The sequence below is a fragment of the Olea europaea genome, chromosome 2 (genome assembly GCF_002742605.1).
Source record: "Olea europaea var. sylvestris chromosome 2, O_europaea_v1, whole genome shotgun sequence".
NCBI classification, from domain to species: domain Eukaryota; kingdom Viridiplantae; phylum Streptophyta; class Magnoliopsida; order Lamiales; family Oleaceae; genus Olea; species Olea europaea.
The window spans coordinates 3,014,673-3,040,879 of record NC_036238.1 but is presented as its reverse complement, the minus strand read 5'-3'; the positions used below and the strand labels follow the sequence as shown (position 1 = coordinate 3,040,879).

Here is a 26,207-nt window from a genome sequence, read left to right as displayed (position 1 = left end):
ACATGAATTAATACATCTAATGATACATGTGTTATACAGAAAAAAGTATTTAATATTTCACATACATGAATTAAAGCAAAGAGTACAAATTCTGTATTTATAATAATACACGTGTTTTTGCCGCAAATAATTCATATGTTATCAAATTAATTTCAGTACACGAGAGAGAGAATTATGCTAATAAAAATTATTACGTTCTAACGAATTTAGTTTGATTTTGAGAGATAGTGCTGATAACGGGTTATGAAAATAGAGAAAAAGAGAATAGAAGTCAATAAATTTGTGTATATTTTATTGAGAACCAAAACTTCATATTTGTAGGAAAGAAATTAGGGTTACAATAATAATAATTACTATGGTGGTAGGAGTATAATTGTTATTCACTAATAAATTTACTATTTACAACACAAATTTTTATATTATTTTCTAGTTTAAAAAAAAAAAAAAAAAAAAAAAAAGAAGCAACACCACATACATGGTGTATTTGTTAGGATTTCCTATCATGATATAGACGGAATATAAACAAATATAAGGGAGGGGGACATCCATTTGACCTCCAAACAAAAGTATAAATATGAAAGTAGGAAATGAGGATATACTACCTCATATACAAACATGTAGAATGAAACAGTCAAGTTTAAAGACATGAATATCGAAAGGTCACAATATATGCCAATCCGTACAAGAGCGCAAAGTCATCGAGGCAAGTCCAGAGGATCATACTTCCTGTTAGCAGCGTCGGTCTCATCTTTACATCAAAAGTGAGTGAGCATCCCAGTTTTCCTCTCGATAGACATGGAAAATAGTGTCACGATCTGAGAAAAGTAGATACATGATATGTTTGAGAGCAACCTGGGTAGACCATAGACCTCTACCACGGATGATGCAACGAACAATTAGAGGAGAGTTTGTCCAAATCCATAAGTTCAAAAGTCCAAGTCAGTGAGCAAGAAAGAACCCATCAAGAATGGCTCTTAGTTCCAATGATACTCCCACCTCTAGCAAAATCATCCATGACGTAGACATCAATGTTGATTTTGTAAGATCCTATCAGTGGAGAATATCCGAAAACCAAAATAGGAGGGAAGGGCAAGGTATAAGTAGGAGAAATACCAAAAAGAGGGGTGATATCTAAGTTCCCTCTCTAGTGCTTAAACTGAAATAAACGACAAGTATGTCGAAGAGAGATAACGCTAACTAGTTATATTTTAACTAGGAAACATTGAATGTCTAGGCAATATTTGCCCAACAAGAAATAAGCACACACTAATCGTTGAGATCAAAAGAGCCACCAAAGCTTTTGGAAGAATGTATCAACAATATTGCCATGTAGGTTAAATATATGATACATGTAAGAAAAAATTCATTTTCGAGAGTGGTTATTTTTAGTCATCATCCATCCAAACTTGGTCAAATGAACTAACCTCAATTCCATACAATACTTTGGTACTAAGGAAATTTTCAGGCAGTATGTCATTAATATTCATGCGTGATGCATAAATTTATTTATACTTTTGTTATGGATGGTCAAAATTATAACAGCCTCATAAGATGGTCGAGCATTGCATGAGCTTTGAAACGGAAGTCAAAAGCATAATTTTGAATTAAGTTAAAAGTAAGTGTGTACAATTTTTAGAGAAATCTTCAATGGGATAGTTATATATGTACGCATGATATAACTTTCTAGTTAAATCAAGACATTTCAAACATCGATCCACTTAAGTAGTGAAAGCTCGGTGTCGAAGATGGTAATAAAGAGAAATAAAGTGAAAGTGAGACATTGAAGTATCGCATTTTGAGTGGCTAGTCTGAGCTATTGCGATTTGAATAGACTATTTTACTACATGGGTGCTATAGAGCGATTCTGGGTGATTGTTTCAATTAGACTTGAGACTTGACATCTCCTAAAATGAGAATATTTTCCTTTTATGGTGGAAGTAAGTGGAGAATGTAATTATTAATTTCAGGTTCCATAGCTACTTAATGAGCTCAATATTAACTTATTTAGCACTTTGGAATTTCCTGATTGGCGGATTTAGGCGGCAGCAAAGTCCTGCCCTCAGAAGTCAGTTTGCATGTGACATTTGTCAATTATACATTTACCATCAATTTGAGCACTAAGTACTGGTTAAGCTGACAGCGACGCTGACACTGCTCAAGGATGCCAAGTCATGCATTATGTTATTGGATTAAACTAACTGAACATATTGGTGAAAAAATGCTATTTGTATATCACTTTTTTTAAAGTTATTTTTCACACCCCTTCATAAAGATGGGGTCCACGATTATTTTAATCATAACCCCACCCATTTGCATGTCTGTATGATGTGAAAAAAAGTGTACGTGTAGAATGATTGTACTTGGTGAACATCGAGTTTAGCATTTCAAGTGTCGTCAAAATTTGTGTTACTGATTATTTAAAGTGTTGTGAAGATTCATCTCTAAAAAAAATGCCATCTCACAAGAATGTCAAACTTGGTCCATTCGATAAAATTAAAATCAAGATTTTAATTCAAGTTAAAGTCAACAATTAATTTTAACTATATTTTATAGAATTCATAATTTTTCAACCACACATTTCATCAACATCGAATATAAATCTCCTAAAAATTTTATTTTAATCTCTATCAAATAGGGCTTAATGTAAAATTTAGTGTGTGTTATTTGATCACCTCTACATATAGCCTTCATATTTTTCAAATGGCTTATTTCTTTTATATATGGAGATAGCGATTGATATGATGTGGAGATGAGCATTGGGGTATGTGTGTGTACCTGATTCAATTAGTTGTCACATATGGATTGCCATAATGGTGTCAAAAGAGGCACCTGTTGAATTATTAGTAACCCAAAATTCAAAGATAGCCTTCAGTGCATTGCATGCATGCTATTCGATAAGAAATAAAGCTAATCCTTCTACCAGTCTTTGTCTCAATCATCAAACCAACCATATGCTCTTCTAATGATTTTTGTAGCCATACCTAACTTCCTCCTTTTAATTAGTTGGATATTATATGTTTTGTTACATGTATATCAAAGTATCCATAACGGTATCCATCATCTCACGTTAAGGGGACTTACTTGAAATAAAATATAATTTATTCAAAGTGAATTTCCTTTTATGTGAGGGTGAACACTGCATTATCTACAAGTACCATATTCCTATTTTAAATGTATATATGTATAAAAGAGAGAATTGGGAAGACGAGTGAAGATCAACTTCTTGAATCTACCATCCCTCAATACATTTTTGAAATCTCTGCTCATCGCCTTTTCTTAATAAATAAAATGAGCCATTAAAAAATCGTGTTAATATCTTCCCATTTCATTAGTAGTAGTAATGTGCCAAGACATAAAATTTATTGACAACAGCACCGAGCTCGCGAGGGGAGGGATGTAGAAAGTTACCGACCCTCCTCCCCTAATGAAAGAAATACTGCACCTAGTTATTAAAAACAACCCTTAAAATAAATTTACTTCAGTTAAAGCAGAGAGGGAGCTTAAATGCCTAAAAAATGGGAAACAAATTAATAATACATCTTATTTACGGGCGTCGGGAAGTTCCAAGAGACCTAAGCAATTCAAACTCACATTCGGGTTAGCTTGTTCAACCACTTGAAGTAGGTTTAAAGTCCATGCAGATGGGTGGATTGATCCTGAAGATGGAAAGAATTGCAGATGGTATAGTCCATATTCCATCACCGCATATCAAACCTGAAGCAACCGCGCCTGCATAATCTTCGGCGTCCTTCCTATTTATCCGCTCCCATACAAATAAAATTACAGTGCCAACAAACATGTCAATCGCGAAGTAAGCACCAATATAAAATGGCACTGCCATTGCCATTGGAATAGGGATGAACTGGGAAACCTTTTTAGGGGTGATGTCTCTCAAGAGGTTTATGGCCAGAGCTGCAATAAAGAACCCAGAACATATAGCCAGACAATGCTTGGGAAGTTCAGAGAAGCCCTCCACTCCCAAAATGGCCATTTCCCTGTATATAACAGCATACGGTGCTTTGTATGGACTATCGGGGGTTCCAATATCGAAGGCGCTCCAATACATCCAAAATGTGAGGGGTGCAATGACACAGCCCATGGCAGTTCCAACTAACTGGCTAACAAACATAGATTTTGCTGATGACAGAGTAAGGTAGCCAGTCTTAAAATCTTGCATTAAATCAGCAGCAGTAGAGACAATGGACATCATAACACCACAAGCTGCCAATCCGGCTAAGACCCCACCATTGCTTCCGACCAGTGAAGCAATAATAAAGAGGCCAATCTTTCCATAAGTAGAAGCCAGACTCCAATCCGTGAGCCCAGTGCCATATGAGTTGCAGAAGGCAAGGGCAGGTGCAATTATGTAGGAGCAAAGTACCAAATACCACTTAAGAGGTGGAAAGATCATTGGCATTGTAGCAGTAGATATGGCAGCTAGGGCAACATATCCAGAGGCCGCAAACCAGAAAGGTATCCCGTCTTTCAGGAAAACTGCATACCTTTTCCTCTGCTCCACTAGTAACTTGGATTTGTCACTATCTGTTGAAGCTCAATTAGTTTTAATAGAAAATATTGATGCGATGCCTGCATTTTGTTTGAAACAATGCCTACACATATCGATAACAGATATAATTTTCGTTCATCGTAATTCAAAAATTGAAGATATGTGATGACTTAAGAGGTTGGGGAAGAAGGTCACCAAGCCTACTGTATGTGAATGAGTTTGTATGTTGTCAGTGTAAAGTGAACCAAAAACACAATTATGCAATATAGTGAAACAGAACAAAACAATTTGGAAAACTAACTTCCACCTGCAACTTCGTTGACGACTGGAATATTATGGTGCTTGGTGCTACTTCTGCACATCTCCATAATTGTTATTGCTATTATCTTGATCAAATTGTAAATCCCATCCCCAAGAATTAAGGAAATAGCAATAAAGACCTGCAAAAAAAAAAAAGAAAGATAGTAAAATAAGCTCGCTCCATTGTGGCAAAAAGGACAAAAAACAGAGAACAAAGAAGTCAACATGAATGAAGAAATGTAAACGAGGAAGTCAAGATAAATGTAAGAGAATGAAGGTGTTAAAATAAAGGTACAATTGATAGAAAATGAATTGAACACATAGCCCCCGTTTGGCCCCCATTTTTTAAAAATGAAAATAGGTGGAATAGTGTTTTTTTGAAAAATGGGTGGTTGAAAAAGAAGGAAAAATTTTCAATTTACGTGTAATATTATTTTATGGAAGATTATGTGGTTGAAATAAGGGAGAGAAAAATGAAATGTAATGTAATAAAAATTAATAGGGGCCAAACGGGGGTATAAACCAACAAGTGGGCACTCATTGAGAATGAATTGAAGAAACAACAATTTAGACAATTGGAATGTCATGCATAGACTAGAAGAAAATCAAATGGGCAAGAGCAATGTGATGACAATAGATAGAAGTAAAAAAGAATTAACAATGCCTAATGGGTGCAAAAGATTTGATTTCATTAGACTTTTAGTAGAACATAAACAAATGAAAATGCTCCATGTAGCCACTCCACTATTAACATTGTATCTTAATTGTAAAAAGTAATTGCTTGCCAGTTGTTTTTCGTCTAAGGCTGGGGTTGAGGGGTCAAGAATCTTGAACAACGGTTGATAAGGTAATCATTCCAATAAGTGGACAGAATTAAATCTTCGACTACAATCAACTGTTTTGTCTTTGGATACTGTGTTCAGCTCTCTAACAGATCTATCAAATAAAGGGATACAGCTTCTCTTTCCACTCCTCTTTCACCAAAACAGCCCTCGTCACATTTGATGAATTAACCATCCCCATGAAATAGCTCCTAGTGAAAACTTGTCTATGCATCAACTCCCAACTCCCCCAATGAAGAAATAAAGAACCCACACTGAGAACATTATAAGCATTGAAAGGAACCAACTTCTAACATACATACCTTGTGGTGCAACACTAAAGAATTGCATATAACATTAAACAGCCGCTTATATATGCTTATTGAAAGACAGAATTTTTTCAGACCTATTGTACTAAGTATAAGTAAAAAATTTGTATCCTTTTTTAATGATATGTTATGCTTGGATCAGGTGTATCATGGTGAGTTCTTTAAAAAAAATTGTCTTCCACAAGGGAATTTTGTTTCATTCTATCAACAGAATTGTGATCACACATATAAAGTTCCTCATGTATAGTGGAGTTTTCCATTGCAGACTCGAGGAAAGCTGCCCCCATCATCCACAGTTCATCTACGCAACTGATTGACTCAAAGTTACGTTCACTTCACTTCTAAGAAACTATCTATTTGTTAAAATTAATCAGAGTACCTTGTATCTCATCCACAGTTCATCTACGCAACTGATTGACTCAAAGTTACGTTCACTTCACTTCTAAGAAACTATCTATTTGTTAAAATTAATCAGAGTACCAAAGCGAGGGGGGGGGGGGGTGGAAAACCATTAACTTTATGTTAAAAATTCAAGGAACATAGTAGCTTTAGTCAAACAAGAAAAATGATGGCAATTGAGGCAGTCTTACCATCCCCGCTCTGTCAAGGACATAAACAATCCGCATTAACCATCCCATTTAACTCATTAATTAATTTTTAAACTATTATTTACTTTTTAAAAATGATGTCTATTGAAAAATATATAAATAAAATAATTCGGGGCTGGTCCGGGGAATTCAAGGTGGGGACCATGATCCCCATCCCCACCTCATTTACTATTCAGGGAGGGGAGACAAGGCGGGGCAGTTTTGCACTCGTTCGTCTCCCTAACATATGCTCCCTACATAAAGAAGCAAAAATTTTCCTGTTTGTTAAAAAATAGTGTGCTACGTTATTGAAATTATATCAACCTTCTTCAAACTTGAGTAGCATTTTCCAGTCTTATGCATATTGACAGATAGAAATTGAAATGAGGGAAAAAAGTTAAAGATGTATCTTAGAATACCTGGCAAGTTCAGCTCCAGTATTTGTATGGAAGCTATTGATTAACATTGCTGTGGCAGTTCCACTGGGGTATGTAAGCTTATAATCCAAGACCATAACCTTAAATTCAATGCAAACATACTATTAGCTATATTCTATAATCATAAGCAAATCCCCCCAAACCCATCACACCTCTGCAAACAGGATTTTTGACATTTTTTCTTAAACAAGTATCTTTACTAGCTAACAGAAGCTCAAAGATCCCTTGCCTTTCTATTGATATATATTTCCCTCATTGTCAGGCCATATTGAAAGCATAGAATTAAGTCATTCAATATAAATGGAAGCTTTTCTTATCCCAATATAAAGGTGCCAAAGTGTCCATCCATTACCAAGTATGCCTCGAGCAAATGCAAGAAGTGAACATCTTCAAACAAGATCAAGAAGCATGTATATTAAACATCATAAAGTCAACTATGTATTTATTTACCCAAGCACACTGCATAACTGAAAAATGGAATCATAAAGTACCTTCCGAAGAGGAACAAGGCTAAAAAGTCCAAGAAAACTGACAACAAATATGAACCCCATCATCCACAACAACCCCGGATTCTTAACATCCTCTGCTCGATTACCCGGGTAATCCTCGCCAATCAGCTTGTACGTTTTCTCATCCATCGAAAGCAAGTAAGACCCAAATCCCCCTGACAAAAATAACAAATAAGAAATTCTCAACCCATTAGCTAAAACAGAAATGCAAGTACACTTCTATATATGCTTAATTACCACTAAAGGCGAGGCCATAACAAGCAACAACACACGTCTGGATAACAGTATTTTCTTGCCGAGTAAATGGTTTAACATGAAACCCTAATTTCGACAGAAACCCGGTCCAAGACTTGACAAAGAAAAACCCGAGCAGACCGGCAGCAACATTGAGAGAAGGAATGATTCCGACCGTGAGATTGAGCTTGTGTGTAATTATACAGAAAAGAGCGCCTAATAAAGCACTCACTACAAGCCCTCGAATCGTGATCTGCTCCTTCCATTCGGGGATTATTTCCACCACCTCCTCCTCGTTTTCATCGGCATCAACGACCCTGGTTTTGCGTTCTGCCTCTGAATCAAGAAGAAACGGCTCAGATATCTCCACCCCTGCCGCCTGCTCAGTCGCCATGGAGATGAAAGACCCGAATTTGGACCCGGGATCGGAATTGGGAAGTGATGATACAGGATTGAGCTTCGAAGATTCTTTGAAGGAGATATGAATCCTCTCTCGTCCTATTACTCACGAGGAAAGAATTGCCTTTTGTTTTGGGTAAATCACTTCGAGGATCCCAAACTTCTCGTAAAAGTGTCAGTCCTCTCCCAAATCTTTCTTTTTGTAGTATTCATATCCCAAACTTTTAACTACGTGTGAGCTATATCCCCCACACGACTTAAAATGCCTACTTAGACATGAAATTTCCATGCAACGTGCACGTGATGTCTAACGAAACAGGTAAAATTGTTCAAAAAAAGGATTTTTAACCCTTCAACTTCTGTAAATGTTCATCTTTTTTTAACAAATTTACCATTTCGGTTTGTCATCACGTGTGATATACATGGACATTTATAGTTATTTTCTTTTTGGTAGATATGGATACTGCCCGCGTAGATAATGTGAAAAAGTTAAGGGCATAATTATAATACTTACGAAACATTAGAGACCTTGAAAGGAATTTACCCTTTCTACGTTTGGTTGTTGGATCACTGTACGAATGTCAAAAGGGTGATGTGTTTGGTGAGCTAAGGACAATATAATATGGCCAAGATTTAGGGTTATGTTCATTTAGATCATGTTTCGTAAATTAATTAATTTTAATCACATGAAAAATTTATTGAAATTAAAATAATAATAATAATAATAATTTTAATCACCATGGCTTAATTTCACGTGAGGTTAATTTTCTTATTAATTATTTTGAGATTTTTTTTGGCCCAGCAACAGTCATGGGCGTTGTGTTGGAAATGGAGAAAACTTTTGTGTGATTGTCATTTAGGATTTTTCAGCAATCATCTCGATGCTAAGAAAAGGAATTTCTGACAGTTGATGGATAGAGATCAACAGGAAAAGAGTAAAGGGCGCAAAAAATATTTTTATACTGATTTTCCTATAAATTTTTTATGTGTAAAAAATATTTTTATACATTGAAAAAAATTTCCATTAAAAAAATGATTTTCCTGTATTTTTTTTCTTTTCACTTTACAAATCTAATTGGGCATAGGCTAAACCCCCTTTGACAACCCTTGAACGTCCCGAGGGTTGTCACCCAAGAACAGTCCTTGGGCCTAGGGGAGGGCTAGATTAAAGCCTAGACCTTCACCTTAGGAGATGAAGTCGCGTGTAGTGAATTGTGATCGTGAGGAAAAGAAGATGAAGTAATTCAGGTTTTTTGTTATTTTACCCTTCTTTTTAAAAGTTTTTTCTTACTCTCTCTCTCTCTCATTTTTTTATTTTTTTATTTATTATTATAGAGCCCGTTTGAGCCACATTATAATGAGAATGAGAATTAGAAATTGAGCCGTTATGGCCCCACACCAGAGATAAAAATTCAAAAATGGTGGTTTGATGTGATGGATAACAGTCATATTTTTCATTTTAATGAGGTAAAAATGAGGCTCAAATAGGGGCATAATGACAGCAAATTTGTTGGGGACAAGATCACAACCTTGAACAAAATTGGGAATTAAACATGCAATTTAACAATAGAATGTTGCTAAGATTTGCGGCGGTTATATTCACTTAACTTGATTCGTTAATGTTGCTAAGATTTGCGGTTATGTTCATTTAACTTGATGTGTTCATCTAAGTTGATGTGAGATTAAATTTTGTCTTCGTATAATTATTAATTTGAGATATTTTTGAGAATGGCGGTTCACTCTACATTTTTTAAATTAAAAAAAACATATATATATATATAAATATACACACACCCACACACACACACACACACACACACACACCATATTTTAAAGGTATTTCTATTTACATCCACAATTTTGTATATATCCACTTTTAGAAAATAATTATATTATATTTTTTATTTATGTAAATTTACCCATTGTTCTAAATTCATCCACTAATTTTTATTTTCGTAAATTCTTTTAAACATTTTTATATTCTTTTAGAGTTTTTGTTTAACTAAAATTTTAATAATCATAAACATCATCTTTAACTAAAATCATAAAACCCTAATCATAAAATATCATCTTCAATGAAAATTTATAAAAAAAATAAAAAAAATAAAAAAATAACACATTATTAGAGTTATAATTTTTTCATGATATGAAAAATGGAATCTTTATGTTTTATGCATTTTTTAAGTATTGATTTGACAGATGAATATACAAGAAATTTCAAAATTAAGTTTCATTACATGTCAAATATTTTTACATTATAAAAGGAAACAAACTTAAAATTATCAATCGAAACACAAACAACCAAAATTATGAGTTTATAAGAGAAATTAATTAATATGTGATTTGAGAAGAGATTTGTTTGGTTGCGTGAGCAGTATCCTTTTGAGATAATCCTATAAATTAAAAAAATAAAATTTGCTAACCTTTATAACTAAATAGTAATGTACCGACATGACAATATAGAAAATAAAAAGTAAAAACTAGATTAAGATGTTGATAGTGATTGGATGAATATAGTTATTTTCGAAATTGTATTAGGAATGTGTATATATATATATATATATAATTTGTATGGATCTATATTGTTTAAATGAATGAATTTAATAAGGACAATATTGGAATTCGACGTTGATGAAAATAGCAATTTTTTAAAATTTTAATATTTTATTAGAAATGTATATAGAGTGGAACGCATATATAAAAACTGTGGACGTAAAGAACGGTATCCCATTTTAATTATGTTAAAAATTGTTAACCTTTATTCATTATCATATTCATATCATTGACATTTTTCTTCATCATATTCTTATTTTTAACATTTTTTTCAAAGAAATCATGTCCTTAATCATGGTTTTCGTCTAAAAATATTGTTAACGAAATGAATGTCAAATATTTAATCGCATTTTTGCACTATTATTTGTTTTGCTTATTTAAAAATACAATGAGCAAATGACTCTTTTTACTCTATTTTAAAGAAAATTTTGGAGAAAAATCATAATTACAAATAATTTATGTTAATTTAAGAATAAGAATACGATGAAAAAAATTTGAGACATAAATGTAATAATATGTAAATATTATGAATATTTCGTACAATTAGATTATTTCTAGCCTTTCGAGAAATCTAATGAAAGATGACAATTGTTCTGGGCAACCTTGGAAATGGAGATAGCTTTTGTCTTGTTGCTATTTTTCAAATTATTCTGTGTCATATTTTTGGAGAAATTATGCTCAATATTTCAAAATTTTAAAAATAGTGTGTTCACCCATTCTTCTAGTAAAAAAAGTACAAATCGACAGGGCATCCTTAATCGAATCCATACACTGTTGCATCAACCCCATTTACCGTAAACCACCACACAAATACGATACACCATTGTTGCCAAACACTTCATAGAGTACCAGCACCCTTCCTGTTGGGAATTTACATATCATGCGCAGTAAAAAAAAAATAAAACAGATTTTAATTCCCATCAAAGATCTGTTTGTGTTTAGATAGAAATTGTGATAAAATATACCTTTGAAAAGATCTGCAAACTTTTTGCTTTTCCTTTTGTTCTAAGAACATCGATCTATCACTCACAACTGTCCAATTGTCCAGCCTCGAATGATAATCCATACAGAGAAACAAATTGTGACAATTAAGATTTTACTTGTACTGACAAAAATAATGAATTTTCTCTACAGATCCAAAACTATAGCCACCTATTTATACAAATCCTAACGGGCTTGACCCATCTCCTAATCTGATTCAAGATTTAATTAACTCATTTAATTAAATCAGGTCCATGAATTTATTAATTCGAGCCAATAAATAAGTAATACAATTAATTAATTTATTCAATGCTTGTTAAATTAATTAATTAATAAAACACAATCTTCCAGTTCTCCTTTTGTGTGTGACTCATCAAGTTCTCAATCACGATACCTAGCGACGTAAATGTGAATTATTATTTTGATCTAATCAAAATCGAGAAATTAAAACACCCTTTTAATTTATCACATACTCACGTTCGCAGTCCCAGATTGACATTTAGCAATGTGTCAGAGCAATATATGTGACAAAAAATGTTACGTGGTATAACAAAACAAAAATTGTTCGTTTACCATAAAATTATAACCCCTTCATCAATATGATCCGATCAATTATGAGTAGGGATAAGTGTCATCAATTATAGATTATATATTTCATTCCACTATTAAGTCAATATAAGTTGAAAACTCATTTCGACTTATGAGTACACCTTGATCAAGGATTTCATTATCGACTAACTAAATGAAATGTAAATCATATTCTCTTACTATTTGAGGGTGACGAATCCTCTATTGGTCATTCACAACTTTCATATGAATCTTGACATACCCAAATGACGTCGTATTAGCGGCCATTGACAGAGCAACATCCAACATCGCCAAAGTATGACTATCCTTATATAAGGCACCATGATAACATCAAATCAAAGGACCAACTCTATGACTGAACATTAAAGATTAACCATTGACACTCAGATAGTTATCTATAAGGAATCTCTCAGCGGATCTCCAATGTTTTGTTCTAAAACAAAACATCCACGTGTTCATTTAATTGTCACCACACTTTAATTTGTAAGATCAACTACTTACCTTATAAGTAAGAGATACCACACGTGACGGTCTATCCGGAATAACAATATCTGTATCTCGTTATGATTTACGACCACGGACGATTTAGACTTCCTCTTAATATTCTTAGAGGAATCAATGGCTTGTCGACTACTAATTTTGATATTGGGCTTAACGGTTTTAAGCATGCTAAACAACTCAATGAGAGTACACTCAAGCTTATTCTCTCTTTCTGACAGAGATTGCAGAACCAAGTCAATACTTAGTTCATGGTTCATAACTCAATTGAGAAACTTCTCATCTTCAATACCTGAGCATTGACTGAAAATTCCTCTATGATTTCTCATCGGTATAGTTGTTAGGAAGTCTTATATCTTTCCACACATGATTATTATCATTTAACTCCTTGAAATAAAAAAGCATGTATTAACATCTATACTCACATGTTGCTTCCGTAACTTAGGTGACATAGTTGCAAGCATCACATACATTGCAATACTATTATCATCATTGTTTTATTATAGCAACCACTTCTTCCTTAATCGAGTCATCAACAAGTGTATCTAGAAAGGGTTACTCAAGGACATAACCAATCTTCTCATGTCTGAGAACAATTCTCAGATTGCAGTGTCAATCAAGAAAATCTGGTTTGGTTGTTGGCATTCAGTATGCCTTTCAAACACATAGGTCACTCAGGATTCAATATAAATGACGAAAAGAAAATGAATAATATATAAAATACATCAATTAATTTAACATGTACTTTTATTAAATTAATTATGTCCCCACCGTTTAACTCAAATTTATAACAATCTAGTATAAATTTATGGAATCCATACTTGACTCCCAGTCGGCCGGTATCCCAGTTTTTATAGTAAAACCTTGAGTGTACTCAATAAGCCTTAATAAAATATTTGGGTAGATACTATTATCAATTGCATCTTTATACAACTCTCAGATCATTAATTTCGTAACTCTTTGTCTTCACATATCTTATGTGTTAGCCTAATACGCCTCTAAAACTTATCTCATTGAGTGTACTCAACAAAAGATAAATTTTAGTTAAGTCGAACCCATCATTCAAAAATATCTAATATTTCATAATGTCAAACATATCACTAATAGATCATCCTTGAGTGTACTTAACAAACTATGACGATTTGGGACTCCGATTTTTCACTATAATGAAGAAAGGCTAATACAAACGTGACTTAATATTTTATTTATGGATTTCACACACACACACACATCTATCATTCAAATAAACATATATATAATATAATATAGTATAATAGTGTGAACGATTATGGACTTTTACTATCCAATCTTTCAGAGCCACAAGGAAGACTAGTTGGTCAATTTCTAGGGGGTATTGCATTGATCAGTATCAATACACCATCTTCATGGTCTCATCCTCTTCTTGTTTCTTCAATTAGTTTAGTTGCAACCTATATCCTATATTAGTTGATATGCAGGCTTAAATGAAATTAAACTCGCATGCTCAAAACAATTGAGAGCTCACAGGCTCATAAACTACAAGAATAAAATTAATCATTCAACACATCCACATGATCGAGTTCATAATCATCCACTAGTAATACATTCATTACATAAAATGCATTCCTATATAATACCTAATATTATATGTAAACATGTTACAAGTTTCTAGCAATTAAGGTCGTCTAAACTAATTTAGACAAATTGATCGGAACAATTAAATAGTCAATTAATCATATTAATCAATTAATTTAATTAGTGGGCATATTTAATTAAAATAAAATTTTAATTAAATACCAAATTAGAGTCCAACTCTAATTCCACAATTATAAGATGAGACTATTTAATTAAAATCCAATTTTAATTAAAAATAAAATTAGAGTCCAACTCTAATTTCAAAATTTAAAGCGCTTGAATTTAATTAAAATCAAATTTTAATTAAACAACGTATTAGTGTCCAACTCTAATTTTAAGAAAATTTTTAGGGCAATGCAATTTAATTAAAATCAAATTTTAATTAAATGTCAAACTAAAATTTATTCGGGTGAATAATTAATTAAAGCAAAATTTTAATTAAGTATTAAATTAGAGTCCAACAATAATTTAAATTGAATTAATATTTTAATATTGGATAACACTCCTAAATAAAATAAAATTCAATTTAGGGTCAAAGTTTAATATTCAAGTTAAAATCAAATTTTAACAAAATATGAAAAGTCATTAATTTTGAATAAAATTTTAATTTTGGTTCAAAATTAAAATTATAGGTTAAACCCATTTAAGATATAATTTTAAAACCATTTCAAAATTCAAATTCAAAACTATTTTGAAAATTGCAAATTTGACCTAAGTTTAAAATTGTTAAGGCGCCCCCAAATTTTTGAAAATTCAAACATGACCCTTCATCTCAAAATTGCAAACTGGACCCATTTGCCATTAAAATTATGGACAGATCCTTTCAATTTTCAAAATTGCAGAACCGACCCTCTTTCTAAAATTACAATTTGACCCTAAACCTTAATTGTGGGACAAGGACTTACAATTACATAAATTGCAAAACATGTCTCGCCTCCAATTCACCCATCCGAACTGAAAACCCTAATAACTTTTTTATATTCTTCTTGGTGGCGTTGGCATTGTTGATCGACGCCACAGATATTCCTGCTATGCTAATGAGCGGCAATGATGTCGCTGTTGCAAACAGCAGTTGTGTGCAGCAACTATGCACTGCCGTCGCCTCGCCCTTTTTTAAAAAAAAAAGTATTATTCCAACTCAAAATAATTAAAATAATATTCTATTCAAAACATATTTTGAAGATAGAATAAATTTTCTTAATTGTTAGAACAATAAAAAGAATAAAATCAACTTTTGATTGTTCCCAGAAATTTAAAACAATTTCTAACAAATACAAAATATGCTTTGATACCACTGTTGGAAATCTACTTACCATACGCAGGGAAAAAATAAAATAGATTTTAATTCCCACCAAAGATCTCTTTGTGTTTATATAGAAATTGTGATTGGAAATGTACACTGCAAAGTTTTTGTTTTTGTTTTTTTTTTTTTTGTTCCGGCAACATCGATCTGCCACCTACTGTTGTCCAATTGTCCAGCCGCCAATGGTAATCCACACGGAGAAATAGATTGTGACAACTAGAATTTTTCTTATGTTAGCAAGAATAATGAATTTTCTCTACAGATCAAAAATCATAACTACCTATTTATACAAACTTTAACGAGCTTGGCCCATCTTTTAACCGGGTCCAAGATTTAATTAACCCATTCAATTAAATTCGACCCATGAATTAGTTAATCTAATTAATTGTTTTGGGCCAATAAATAAGTAACTCAATTAATTAATTTATCTAACGTTTGTTAAATTAATTAATTGATAAAACACGATATTTCAGTTCTCTTTTTGTGTGTGACCCATCATGTTTCCAATCACGATACATAGCGACGTGAATGTGAATTATTATTTTGATATAATCAAAATTGATAAATTAAAACGCCCTTTTAATTTATCACCTATTACGTTCGCCTTCCTGAATTGACATCTAACAATGTGTCAGAGCAACACATGTGACGAAAAGTGTCACGTGGTATGACAAAATCAAACTTGTTCGTTTATCGAGAAATTATAACCCCTTCGTCAATATGATCTGATCAGTTACGAGATATTGACAAGTGTCAATTTCAATTATCGATTATATATTTCATTCCACTATTAAGTCAATATAAGTCGAAAACTCATTTTCGACTTATGAATACACCTGAACCAAGGATTTCATTATTGACTTAACTGAATGAAATGTAGCTCATAATTTCTTACTATCTAAGAGTTACGAATTTTCTATTGGTCATTCACAACCTTTATGTGATTCTTGACATATTCGAACGACGCCGTATTAGCGGCCCTTGGCAGAGTAACATCCAACATCGCCAAAATATGATTGTCCTCATATAAAACACCATGATGATCTCAAGTCAAAAGACCAATTTCACTACTGAACGTTAAAGATTAACTACTGACACTAAGGTAGTTATCCTTGTAAAATCTATCAGCAGGTCTCCAATATTTTGTTCTACGACAAAATATCCACATGTTTATTTAAGTTTCACAACACTTAAGCTTGTGAGATCAATTACTTACTTCATAAGTAAGAAATATCACATGTGATGATCTATCCGTAATAATGTTATTCGTATCTCGTTATTACTTAAATATTGTATCTCACTATCACTATTCCTAGTGATTAACAAATTATCAAGGTTTGAATTTACGAACACTATTATTTAATTTAATTGAATATTAATTAAACAATAGATCTGCCATAAAATTACATCAATTATATATTAAAAATATTTATGTCCAAGGTTATTTGGATTTAGGACATAACACTTACACTCTCACCTTCTCATACCACCATCCACCAACGCCATCATTTACTCGGAAGATGATGCTTGAGAGTAGGAAAATTGATGCTTCGGAGATGTATAGAATTCATTTCGTCGTGGTGTGATCATAGTGAATGTACTAAGATTGGACCCAGTGACGGATTTTGGCGTGATTAGCTACAATGACTGTTGATAACGAGTTTTCAATAGCTTTTGTATCTGGTGCTAGGAGCGATGTTGATTGGCAATGTTAGTAGTTGTGAGGAGTCATGCAAATTCGACGTGGTTAGGGTGGTGTTGGCCGACTATGGCTAATTCAAATTTGGGTTTTGTACTATGCCTTCTATGTTTGTTTGGTGTCAATGATGATGGCATTGAGATCAAAGGCCTAAAAAGATGAAAAAGACCCATTCAGGAAAAAGAAAATACTATCGTGATGGATTGAATCTTGATGAAACAATACATCAATGAGAAGTTAATTTGATAAGTTTAATAAAATTTCTTTTATTATAAGGAAGAAAGAAGTTCAAATTCGTCTTTATTAAAAAATCAAAGAAAAAGTCATTTCATTAAAAGTCAAATGAAAGCTGTTATGAAAAAACTAAAAGGAATAGAAATAAAGAAAGAGGACTTGAATCTATACATTAATTCCTTTTTTTTTTTTCAAATTTTTTTTTAACCACGTGCATCACAAGGGATACAATTTACTCTTGTCAACCAACTTTATCGAAAGAGATTACTCTTTTAGGCCAATAAGTTGATAGTGAGACCTTGAATCAACATATTGGTCTTATGGTAAATATCTGTACTTGTTTATAACTTCTCTTGACGTATGATTAATGCCTAGAGCAGGTATTTATGATACTATGCAATTTGTGCGACTAGATGTCCATAAAATAAGCATGGGATTAGCTATTTTTATTTGTTGTGCTACATATTTTAATCGTGAAAAGGGTCTCCTACTTTTTCTCACTACAGCACTTGTGTCCTCAAATTTATTATTGCATTCTTATTTAATCTTCAATTAACTAGCATATTTTGTCATCAACAAAAGTTTTTATCCAAATATTTTTTGTTATCATGATTTGAAATGAGAGGCAATTTTTTTGTTGAACTTTCGTATTTTTTACTTATGCAAAAATATGAGGAGAAATAAGTCTTTTCCATGCCCTCATAAAGATTTTTTTGTACGAAAATTATATCAAGGCAAGATGTACTAAACAATGGAATATTGAAAATAAAAAAAATGCGAAAATTGAAATTTTCATTGCAATGAAAATGTGGTGAGTTAAAAAAAGTACTTTAGCAACACAAAAAATAAATAAGTGGAATATTGGTTTCAAGCACTAGTCACGCAATGAAGTTAAGGAGCAATATTGTGATGCCTATTAATGTGGAAAAGAAAAGCATGGAAAATCAAAAGAAACCCAAAATAACTATAAAAACCATTGATTGAATATGGTAGGTGTTGATCTCTGGATCTTGCGAGATTCATTTGTCAATAGATTCAAACTCCTCTCACGTCCATTATATGTTACCCATACTTGGATGATCACATTATATTGCACATATCGTAGCTCTGATGAGGCGCAATGGTTGTGTGCACTCCGGTGCTCGAGTTAGATTATGAAGAATATAGGATGTGGAAGAGAAACAATGGATGAAAATATGAGTATCGGTTTTAGATTATACTCACAAACATTACACTTGAATTAAGTTGAGAGAGAACAATTAGGCGACCTTTGAATGAGAGATGATTAAGTATTTATATGTGGAGGGAGCAAATAGAAGAGGCCCCTTTGGTTGCTTGACACATGGCTTCATCATAATAGCTCACTTGTCATGTTTAATTGTGTCAATCTATAGCTGTAATAAGCATGTGATTTCTATAGCCTGAATATATACTAAAAAATTGATCTGACTACACTTCGTCATTGCAAAGTTGTTACATCGGTGACTTTGTTTAGTGTACTCGGTGAAACTTGGTCGAGGTGAAGTTTGTAGCAAATATACATCATTTCGGATATATGCTATTTCGGAGAGGTGATGCGCATCGTCTCGAACAATAATAATATTTTGAGTGAGACGTCTAAAGGCATGTCCTAATCGTCTCAGAAGAGGAATGTGAAAGAGGCAATGCAAATTGGAGTGCTGACCTTGCATGGTCTTTTACTTGGTTGTCATGTGACCTACCTCATAGTAAGAGGCGTAACAATGCATCATAAAAATTTAAAATTTAAGCTTTTTGTTTCTTAAAAATTAATGGCGCGAAGAAGGAAATCGTCTTTTCAAATTTGTTCTTTCAATGCCTAAGATGACTATACCAGTCTTTTTAAATGATTAAGCAAAAATTCGACTCAGAAACTGGGGTTTATTGGTGTATTTTTCAGGTATTAATAATGAAAACTTTGATAATAGATGAAAGAGAATTTTGAGATGGTCGTGACGTGAAAATGTGAACTAGCAGATTTGATACTATGTGGGAAGTGAAGAAGATGATGGTCTACATGAGGTCCAAATATTATAGCGTATTTTTATTTAGTTCCTTGATGTTAGGTTTTTGTTAAGGGTTTTATTAGGTAAGAACTAGAGATAGGCATTAAATAATCAACTATTAGTAATTTAAAATTTTCTATAACTGCAATATAAAAATGAATGGAGTAATCTTTTGAATTTTCTAACACTCTAATAATATTCAGTAGTCTTAATTTTCTCTTCAGGTCTATAGCCTAGCAAGTTGATGCAATATAAAAAGAAGAAGATTCATAGAAAAGTTAGATCGGGGTTTAAAAAGGTGGAAATTACATGAATTAAGTGTTTCAAGATCTCAATTCAAATTTAATAGTTATAAGTTTTTCTTTCAAAAATCAGATATGATTGACATTGTAAATATTAATAATAATATTATAAAAATTATTTTATACATCCACCCCACTACCATCTACCCTACAAAATTCTAATTATTTTTCAATCTCTTCTTTCTCTCTCTGTACAACCACAGTCACCCCAATCCCCTCTTTCTCTCTCTACACAATAGCTAAATGACGACAATGAGTGTAGCCAAAGAGACAACGGCGATGTCGAGCACAGAGCGACGCTACAAGCGTTGCTCAGCCATTGTGCGACGACGCAAGCAAGGTGTGACTATGGGTAGTGTTGCTTCCTATGTGAAATTAGTGATAGAAGACGTGTTGCCGTAGGTGAGATCACCGCCAGTTCAACTCGCTATCTCTTACCTTTTACTCCTTTCTCAATTTAGCTTCGTCGCATGCCATGGTCGAGATCTGTTGCTCTGTGGCTGGGATTCGCAACTCCGTGATCTGATGTGTGTTTTTGGGTGTATTTTCATTTGGTGAGCTGGGCTGTGGTGATAGTGGTGCTCCTAATGGTGGTGGCTTTGTTGGATCCAATGGTGATGAAGGGTATGTTGGAGCTGGTGTGGCTATGGTTTTGTTGGTTGCAGTGGTGGTGGATCTATGGTACTGGTGATGATGATGTTGGCTGCAGTGTTTGAGATGATGGTTTAGCTGTTGGAAGATGGTGGTGGTTCTAGTGACGATGGATTGGATGGTGACACAGCTGGTGGCGTGGTGAGGTAGTGGTCACAAATGATTTGATTGATTATGATCAATAAACTGGTTAATGTGTAACCAATAAATAATATGTAACAAATGAATAGGTAAATTGTGAACAATTAATTTGATATTTATGTGATATGAAATAAGTTGTGACCGATAAAATTTTCAATTGTGACCGAAAAATAATATGTGACTTATTAATTTGATAAATTTATAATCATTAACAATCTGTTATATATAAAATTTTCAATTATGATTGAAAAATCAATTAATTCGATAATTTGTTACCAATTGTATAGAATTATGACATGGATATGCGTCAATCTCATGATTGTATCTTTCATTCCAATATTAAGTCAATATATGTCAAAAACTCCTTTTTGAGTTACGAGTACACCTTGACCAAGGTTTCATTATCAACTTAATTGATTGAAATGTAAATCATAATCGCTTATTATTTAAGAGTGACGAATCATTTATTAATCATTCACAATTTTCATATGATTTTTGACATAATCGAAGGTGCCATATTATTGGCCCTTGACAGAACAACATCCAACATCACTAGAGAATGACTATCCTCATATAAGGTATTATGATGACCTCAAGTCAAATAACTAAATCCACTATTGAACATTAGATATTAACCACTGATACTCAGATAATTATTCATGTGAAATTTCTTAAGCAGGTCTCCAATGTTTTGTTCTATAACAAAACATCTACTATTCATTTAAGTGTCACCACACTTTAACTTGTGAAATCAACTACTTACTACACGAGTAAGAAATGCTACACGTGATGATTTATTCGTAATAACGATATACGTATCTCATTACTGCCTACAATCATGGATGATTTATGATTCAGTCATATGCAATTTATATCTCACAATTACAACTCTCCATAAGTAAGAAATCACTAAGATTTAAATCTACGGACTTTATTATTTAATATCATTTATTAGGATAGTGATTCAAATAAATAATAGATCTTGTCAAAAATAAATACATTAAACATATTAATAATATTTACAACCTAAATCTATTGAACCTTGGGCATAACTCTTACACTCTCTTGGTTGCAAACAAGAATGTGAAAATGTAGCACAATACTTCAAGGTGAAGCTACAGATGATTCACTGAAGCTCTAAAAATATAGCACGAGAAAGCAACAAATATTCCCAATGACTTAGAGTGGGGACTCGAGATCATGATGTTAACAAAAGCATTATGGAAATTTTCATTGCACGAGAACTCGCTAGATTTCTTGATACACAGAGTCGATAATGAAATTTTAGAAGCCTCGAGCCAATTTCAAATATGAGGTCCTTATAAATATTTCAAAACATAAATAATAGAAAATAATATTTTTGGTTGAATAAAATATTCAAAATTACAAAACTAATAATTTAAAACTTTCAAACGTCTGAACTAAATTTATTCTTGTAATTTATTTTTTTTATTATTATTTTTTTATAAACTCAACAATTATACTATTACAATTAACCTATTTTAGAACTTCATTTTCAGTAAACACCATGTCCAATTCATTCAACATTTCTTTCGATGTTATTGACCAAAGGTAGAATTTTATCAACTTCAATTTTGAAAAGCTCGTCTCAACATACGCAATTATAGTTGGTATAGTTAATAATATTCTATAAACAAATTACACATTTGGTAAACAACAATCCATCATTTTTATATAGTCAAACACCTCTGTTGCTGTTTTGGTTGCTTTTAGCAAACAGTTTCTAACAATTCACAGCTCAAAAAATAACCTATTCCCATCAACATCCGAATTATTGTCGTGTTTCAAAAATTCTTTTAACTTATCACACCAATGCTTCAAACATTATTATCTGCTACTTTTTTTTTAAAAAAAATCAAATAAAAACCCAAAATGATTTTCAAAAATTTTAAACTAAACTTAAGTGAAAAAAGAGTTTGATCAACTGTACATTAAAAAAAAAAAATGAACTCTAAATTATTTTTCAGTTGACTGCGTTATCTCATCATTAGCATTTTCATCAAATTGCTTCTATGAATAATACATTTTTCGTGAAATGTAGGCTTAACTTATCTTTGAATAGCAACTTCTTTAGTAGTAATATTGTAATATTCAAATTCAGTTTTTTATATGTTTCAAAAAATGACCAGCACCAAATTTTGCACCAAATCTTACACCAAACTAAAATTCATCTCCAACCATTACACCAAAAATTACACCAAATGAACAGTATTTAACCATTTTCTTCCCTTTTTTTATTCTTTATAATCTACTTATTTGAAATATTATTTATTTAATTATTTCAGAAATACATAAATTACTAAATAAATAAATAATTAATCGTGTTTGATGTATTTTAAATTATTTTCGTCTTTTAATTAATTAATTAATTATTATGTCTTACATTTAAAATTTATTTTAAACACAAATAATTATTAATATTAATAAAAATAATAATAATTTATTGTATTAAAAAATATATAGCACAAATTACATAAATACCCTCTACAAATTTATTTAGGAAATGTAAAATAAGGGCAAAATTGGCATTTTACACTTGCACCATTTTGGTGCAAAATGGTGCAAAGTGAATAGTGTTGGGTTGGAGCAATTTTGCACCAAAAAATGGTGCAAAATGGTGCAATGGTGTTGTGGTTGGAGATGGCCTAAGTGATTTCAAGTGACTAATAGCAGAATCAATATGTCATCATTTTGCAATATTTTGCTTACCTTATTAATAGCAAACAACATACCATAACAAATAATCATGTCAATCAGGGAACTCAAAATTCATAATTTTAGAAAATAAACTTTAACATTTCTAAATACCCTGGTCACCACATTTTCACTAAGTATTTTAAACGACTTTTATTTATGGATTTTGAAACCGATTGATTTGACACTTTCAATTTGACTTTCTCAGTGTGTTTGTGATGGTAACTCAAGTGTTAGAACCATTATATAATCTTTCCACTTAAACCATCAATATCAAATTAGAACCACTGAATTTTCCAATGTATTTATGATCCTTGAATTTACTTCTATTCCTCTTTTGTGTAAACTTTTATACTTCCTTTTCATATTAGAACCATTATATAATTTGACCACTTAAACCATCAATATCAAATTCAAGTCTTTTCTCAACATCTAATAATTTACCAAACACTCATTGATTTGAAGTATTATCCACCTTAAGGAATTATAAAAAAAAATTCCCCTAGATTTACTAAGACATCTACATATTGTATTATGAAAAACGTTTGTTCTTCATGACTTGTATTTAGGGTAGAAGAAAAATATTTTGGTTCTCTAATATATTCATTTTTCTTTAACCAACCTATTAGACTTGCATACTTAACGTATTTAGTTTCATCACAGAAGATAAAATATCTAGTTATCATCTGAATACAATTGACAAATAAAGAAAATATGAAGAAAAATTTACAAACATTTCCCCACTCACCATCTAATAAGAAAAGTTCCTATGATTCCCTCGTTCTTCTCTCATCACTCACGTTTCTTTCCCCTTTCTCAAAATCTCTCTGCTAACTTGTCTTCCTCTATATTATTATCCATTTCTTTCTTAATTTTTTCAGCAATAGCATGAGAAGAGGAATTGTCCAATATTAACAAAAAGACAGAATATATATTCTCTCTCTCTCTCTCTCTCTCTCTCTCTCTCTCACACACACACACACACACACAAAAATAGGTGCAAGTGGTTTAGTCCCGTTTAATTTTTTATTATTTCATGATGATAAATGTTTAGGTTCATGAAGTGATACAATATGATATATAATAATGGCCATTTGGTACAAATAATATGATATGATATGGTAGTACGACTATTTACATATATGAATTTGTTGGTGGATGGCCTAAATTTTAGTTGAAAAAAATCAGTAGATCCTGGTCAACACAATGTAAGGTCGAACTATGTCTAGAAAAGCTTATGATCGGACATTGGCCCCGATAAACAAATATATTATTATTCAAATAATTGTCCTATGAATGGAAAAATAAATAATCTTCAAATAAATGAAGTTATTAAAAATAAACTTTTAAATTTGATCGATTCTAGTTTTGAAGAAAATTCAGAATCTAATTATGAACAAATTTATCAAAGTCAAGAGGATTCATATTTTGAAAAAATTTCGATTCTTCAAACTTTAGTAATGACAAAGATATTTGCAGATGCAATGGTAGTAGCTGCTATTGCAAAAACAAATCAATTAATGTCCTTGCTAAAGAGAAAATTATTCAAGAAATAATTGAAAGAATAGAAGATCTTCAATTAAAAAAGAAATTCAATCAAATTATAACACCTCAAGAACGACCGAGAGAACAATTTAGCATGTCCCAAATAATGAATAGGTTTAAACAAGATTTCACTTCCAAAGTTACAAGTTCCAATTTTAGATAAGAGAAATAATGAAATGAAAAATCAAATATCCAACCTGGAACATCAAATGAAAGATGCGAAAATGGAAGTTATCATTCTAAAGGCAAAATCTTTAGAAAAAGATGTTTGAACAAGAAGTAAATCAGAAATTGAAAAATCTGATTTCGAAGAAGAAGAAATTTAATCAGAAAAAGAAAATCTCAATGTAATCTATAGAATTCAACTTCAAAAAATGGTATGTCAAAAATATGGTAAATAAAGAATTCAAGCTAAAATCTCGAGTCCTTATTGACTATGGAGCTTATCAAAATTGTATTAAGGAATGATTAAATCCTACAAAGTATTTCAAAAAACTACTGAGCGACTATATGGAGTAAGTAGAAAGAAATTAGATATACGATATAAAGTTTCAAAAACTCATGTTTGTAAATCAAACATTTGTTTCAAAAATATTTTATATTTAGTAAAAGATTGGATCAAGAAGTAACTCTTGGAACACCTTCTATTTTACAAATTTATCATTTTCAAGCAAATGCAAATGGATTAAAAACTACAATTCTTTGATCAAGAAATAGTTTTCAAATTTTCTAATCCACCATCCTACAAAGATATAAATGCTCTCAAACAAGCTTCAATATAAAAAATAATTAATAGTATTAATTGTAAAAAAAAACAACACATCAAGTTTCTCAATGAATAAATTAAATATAATTGAATTGAGGAACAAATTTAAGAATAAAAAATCTAAAAAGAATAAAATAAATTCAAAATCAAACTGAATTGAATTGAATTGGAAATATGTTTCACCATTCCAAAATGCATTCCGAAATAGAAAGAAAATTATTATTTCTTTAAAATATATTTATGATTATAATGAATCAAGAATTTTCACAAAATCAAGGCCGATCCAAATGAATAAAGAATTGCTTGATTATTGCGTCAAAGAAATTAGTGATTTATTGAAAAAGAATTTAATTCGTCCAAATAAGCTGCCTTGAAGTTGTTTTGCTTTCCATGTTTACAATCAAAGTAAATAGACTTTAAACAAAATCCTTCAATTGATTCGATATCCTTTATCTCAAAAGAAAGGCATT

At 31.7% G+C, this 26,207-nt stretch overlaps 1 protein-coding gene across 1 annotated transcript; it reads right to left on the bottom strand.

The window, feature by feature from the left end:
* Positions 1–3,296: 3,296 nt before the first annotated feature.
* Positions 3,297–8,242, bottom strand: LOC111371279 (probable metal-nicotianamine transporter YSL6). Its single transcript, XM_022993178.1, has 8 exons — positions 7,728–8,242; positions 7,473–7,645; positions 6,951–7,061; positions 6,735–6,798; positions 6,548–6,557; positions 5,789–5,903; positions 4,815–5,202; positions 3,297–4,542 (listed from the first exon to the last, which is right to left on the bottom strand). The coding sequence occupies exons 1-8, from the start codon at positions 8,116–8,118 to the stop codon at positions 3,608–3,610; spliced, it is 2,187 nt and encodes a 728-aa protein (XP_022848946.1). The 5' UTR covers positions 8,119–8,242; the 3' UTR covers positions 3,297–3,607.
* Between the last annotated feature and the right edge of the window lie 17,965 nt (positions 8,243–26,207).